At 43.5% G+C, this 5,025-nt stretch overlaps 1 protein-coding gene across 3 annotated transcripts; it reads right to left on the minus strand.

Moving 5' to 3' along the window:
- Positions 1 to 212: 212 nt before the first annotated feature.
- On the minus strand, positions 213 to 4,347 carry LOC106805426 (histidine-binding periplasmic protein-like). Of its 3 annotated transcripts, none has more exons than XM_014807004.1 (10): positions 4,289 to 4,347; positions 3,528 to 3,651; positions 3,206 to 3,314; positions 2,975 to 3,065; positions 2,633 to 2,682; positions 2,408 to 2,503; positions 1,750 to 1,917; positions 1,430 to 1,566; positions 946 to 1,153; positions 213 to 674 (listed from the first exon to the last, which is right to left on the minus strand). In XM_014807004.1, the coding sequence occupies exons 2-10, from the start codon at positions 3,612 to 3,614 to the stop codon at positions 634 to 636; spliced, it is 987 nt and encodes a 328-aa protein (XP_014662490.1). In that variant the 5' UTR covers positions 3,615 to 3,651; positions 4,289 to 4,347; the 3' UTR covers positions 213 to 633. The 3 variants fall into 3 exon arrangements, with proteins under 3 accessions (XP_014662490.1, XP_014662492.1, XP_014662491.1); XM_014807006.1 differs by having other exon boundaries at positions 3,528 to 3,641; positions 4,289 to 4,345; XM_014807005.1 differs by having other exon boundaries at positions 4,280 to 4,344.
- Positions 4,348 to 5,025: the final 678 nt, after the last annotated feature.

Below are 5,025 nucleotides of genomic sequence, written 5' to 3' on the forward strand. Positions count from 1 at the left end.
AATCATTAATCATTAATCATTAATGATATCAAAGTTGGGAACACTCCTAATGGAGCGTTAGCCGAATTTTGATCCTTACGTACACGATGATTTGGTCTGTGGTATGATGACGATGGTGTGAAGATGGGGTTGTTAGGTTGCAGTGTTGGTGTTGTGACGACGATGTTGCGGGTGTTGCGTTGATGCGTTCTGTTGATGACAACAAAAAAGAATTGTCGGTGACAGACGATTGCTTTATTAAATAAATCGTTTACAAAATATGCACAAATATTTGACTGTTAAATTGTACGCGATGCATTTTCAACCTGTATTTTACTCATATTATTTTTTTAATGTACACGTTGAAACATACGGCGTGGCATTGCCAGCTAGGGTTCGTGCGCTACAGGCACCTTGCAGTCGAATATCCTCTACAATCTATCTGTCATAATTTATCACGTTAGCTTCACAGCTCCTAGCTCACAATTTCTAGCTTTAATAAATACTTTGATGCAGTCTTTTAACCGTAAATCTAATATAGGTTAATTATCCACACATCCCGTTGGCATAGCCAAGGAAAATTATTATCAATCGTTAAATCAATTGCTGCTAATCTTGTACGCTCGCCGCCAGATGGCACTGTGCGTGGCAGCTTTAATCCAAACAGTCCAACTCAATGTCCACTTCATTCCCAGCTGAAAAAAACAAAACATGAGAAATAGTTATAGTAGTGTGTGTGTACCGTATCGTAGTGTTCTCTCTTCTCCAAAAATAACACGTCATTAAACTACTAAAATGTTGCCAGTAGTATATAATTTCGCAAATGTCCTTCAGGGTTGCCCCTCGGATTTCCATATATGAGCCTGCCCCGCAAACACTGTTACAGAGACCAAAGCAACACAGTTACAGAGCCCCCGATACGCTCTACGATTGGAGCCGAAACTGACAAAAAAGACGAATACTGACCGTGCTTTTTCGGCGCCTCTTTGCATATTTGGTTGTAGATGCCTTTCTCCTTCACCATGTTGAACGCCGGGTCCCACCACTGTGCGAGTAAGCTGTCCTTCTTTGTCATCATGGAGAGACCTTTGATCATGCACGAGTAGCGCGCTCCGACCCATTTGTACTTGTTCAGATCGACGGTCGCGTCAAGGGAATGGAAGAGTCCCGCAATCTATACAGTGACACACAGAACTGTTAATTGTGACATCCCTACAGCCAACTACTGCGGTTCCGCTCAAACATAATAAAGTAACCTATGGTAGCCGGGTACGCACAGAAATACAAGCGAACAAAACCTATGGTAGCCGGGTACGCACAGAAATACAAGCGAACAGACTGAAATATGCGCCTACTGCTGTACACGCGCGTACGGAGCGCACACGGGCACACGGGCTCGCACGGACTCACGCGCGCACAAGCGCACACGCACGCAGTGTATAGTGCGTACCTCGTTGTTGTCGAGGGCTTTGTAAGACTCCCCTGAGTGCGTGTAATGTTTTACTTGGGCCACCGCCAGATCATTGTTCGCGATGTTATTCTGTCGTAGCAAACACTTTTCATCGTTAACCCAGCCGTCTAGAAAACCTGCCGAAGAAAAATGGGCATCAAGATTGCTGCCAACCGTCAAAGTTTGTCTAAAAGCAGCCTTATTTGGCATTCACCATAAACCGAACCACAAAATTTAGCCGCTAATGTTGTGAAATCGTGGAATCTCGGTTTTAGGGGATGCCTCGCGTGCAAACATGGCGCTGGTCTTCGTGAACTGACCGACGGTTCTGCCGCGGAGGTCGTTCGGGTTGAAGCTGTTGTCGCTCTTCTTGACGAGGAAGTTTGCCTCAATACTCTTCATGAATGCTGTCGAGTAGGCTATGCTGTTGAGTCTCTCCTGTGACACGTACCATCCCGTGCACGCGTCCACCCAGTTATCCATCAACGCTGCAACGCAGACTCGATTATTCATTATGTGTTCGCGATCACGTACGTGGACACTTTCACTCGACATACCTAGAAAACCCCGTACGGTTCTCGCGGGATGGCTCGGCTTCATACGGTACAGACGGTGTAACGGTTTTGGTTGTGTACACACCAAAATTGGGCTGTTCCGTCATTTTATAGAGTAGCTAATTTCGTCGGAACAACATAATGTTCGAATAATGTCGAACATAATGTCGGAATGTTTTAAGAATACATAGGTGCAAGGTCTAAACATCTATAACTACTCCGATTATCCGATATGAACGTGGAACTTCGTGGAACGCGCTGACATCCATTGCCAGCGTCCGTTACGCTGCCACATACGGAACCACACAGTTGCTGCGTGTTTGCAAATCCTCATCCGGCTGTAGATGAAGAAATCGTGTGGGGCTATGTAAGCACCCGACGTTGTCGCAATAATTCGTGAGGGATTGTTGCTATAATAACGTACCAGGCCCGGGAACGGGGTGTTTCCCAGGAATGCCATTCCAGCATTGCGGGTACTCCAAGTAGACTGTAGAACATTGCATTCCAGCTTGCTGGCACACTGCAGCGACGTAAAAAATACACCATGTCAAACACTGCGAAAATCGCTTCACGAGAAGGTATATGCATGTTCTCATTTTATACGCTTCGTATTTCCTTGATATTCCATGTCGAAATTAGAAGTGAATACCTGCGCTGATAAGGTCTTTGTTGAACCCATCAGTGTATCCCTGCTCGTTGCTGAAATAATCGCGAGAACAAGACGTTACCGTTTGGAAATTACCTCTAGTCTCGAATACACCGCGCGGTATTGACTAGCTTCTTCATAGCAAATTTTCATTGTTATTGAGGTGAACCACCCTGATCTGGGCAACCTTAGTTTCACAGATGCAACGCCGAAAAGATTACCATCTTAAGATAATAATCGACTAATATTGTATCTTAAGATGGTACGTTAGGTACGTGGGTAATGCAGTCGAGGTTAAATGAAGATGCGGAATCGACTGAGTTGTGCCGACTAATGTGAACTTACACGTATTCGAATGGTGAATAGTCGTGACCGATGGCGAACAGCCATTTTTTCTTAAGTCCCGATGTGCCTGTCAGCGCGCTTGACATGCCAGCTGAATATTAGAAACACGATCGATCCGATTAATATATTGATTATTTTCTAACGCAATCGATTAGATTCAGTTATCATACTGATAATATATTTTGGGAATTGACAGCAAAGTCGGTTTATTCCTTCTAGCGAAAAGCTCACCTTGATCTTGGCTGGAACTTTCGCCGAGGCTAATGTTGGTGGTTGGGTTACGTGATAAAGCAACTGCTGCCAATACAATAGCAACTAAGGCCACCGCCGCCACGATAGCCTGTGAAAACGACACGACCGATGCAGATTTTACGAGCTATTGGTGGTTTACGAATCTTCGCGTACAATTCAATCAACAATTTTCAAAATAAATGGTAAGAATCACAATGAAGCGAGTAGTATTACGGCGTGGAAATAAGAGGTTCTACCAAACGTTTTGACGCTGGCGAGGTGTGAAACATTTCTGTACATCAGCGCGTGAGAATTAACTCACCAGGCCGGTGAATGTCGTTCTGCTCTCGTCCATGCCCATTTTTGAGTCGGATCCTGTTATGTGACGAGTATCACCGTTCACGCTCATACTCCGGCACCTCTAGCTGCGATGCTGCTTGATTGCCCTTGCACGGACGGAATGATGTAATATTTACACATATAAAGAATAATAAAAAAAAGTAAAAAATAAAGTATATATATAAAGATATCGCGCTTTCTTTGTTCGAAACACAAATGAAATAAGAACGCGTTTTCCAAGGTAAGAGCAATGCAGCACTAGCTTTTTATCCGATATATACCGCGCAATAAGATTGTTGGACAGTTATATAATTGTTGGTTATCGGTTGGTGAAACTCACACCAATATTGAGCTCCGAGACAATTAAATAGGTTAGCGCGTTTAAATGCGTCAGCCCTGTAAACAGTTTGTCTAACCAAGATGAGACAACGCGACGCGCTAGTATTTAATAGAGGTTTCTGTCGGACTCGCGTTACATGAATTTTACCAGTATAGTTTCATAGGAAACCCTTTATTGTAGTCATGTCTATGCTCTCGGCAGAACGAACAAAACTAACAGTATTTAGTACTCGTTTACGTATCGCCACCGTATCTGGAAACCAAACTATGCATACCTTATCACCCCCACCCCAATAGACAGTTACCAAAATATTTGCTCTCTATTCACTCACGGGAACCGTAGCATGTCTCTATATGATAGTACAAAACCATTAACTATAATGTCCCTATATCTACCTTTCTTACCTGTACGGGTATGTATATAGATGTCACTCGGTCGGCTGTCGGTTGGTCACTGAGTGCGTCTGCGGGTCCCGCGTGAGAGATATGTGCTGGGACCACAGAAGCCATCCGCGCAAACATACTGCGCATGCGCGGCTGCAACGTAAACCTGTACCAATCACTGTAGTTCGAACGCGCATCAAGGTCATTGCCGCTAAACTGACCGTGTGGCTTTGCACACCCATGCATCTACACATCGCGTAGGAACAGTTAAGGCAAATGATTAGTTGACCTTATCTTCAAGATCAACAACTATTTGCATGGACATATTATGTATGCTACTGTAAACGTGTGTGTGTGTATATTACACGCATGCTCATGCCATTAGCAATGGTAGTAGAATCAGGAAGGCGTGAGGCAGCCGTCCACCTAGATTTTTGAGAAAAATAAAAGCGAGTGTCTAATGTATAATCGTAGAATAACGTTGTGTTGGTGATGCTGTGTTTTGTTAATAATTTGTTTATACTATTGTAACAGTCGCGTTTTTAATGATGCTGTGTTGATTATATCGTAATTATTATAAGTATGATACTGTTGATTATATTTTGCTGATGATGCCGCATGTTGGTTGATGATGATGATGGTGGTGGTGATGATGATGATGATGATGAAGAAGAAGAAGAAGAAGATGATGATGATGATGATGATGATGATGATGATAATGATGATGATGATGATGATGAATGATGATCATCATCATC

Source organism: Priapulus caudatus, unplaced genomic scaffold, assembly GCF_000485595.1.
Source record: "Priapulus caudatus unplaced genomic scaffold, Priapulus_caudatus-5.0.1 Scaffold113, whole genome shotgun sequence".
NCBI classification, from domain to species: Eukaryota; Metazoa; Priapulida; class Priapulimorpha; order Priapulimorphida; family Priapulidae; genus Priapulus; species Priapulus caudatus.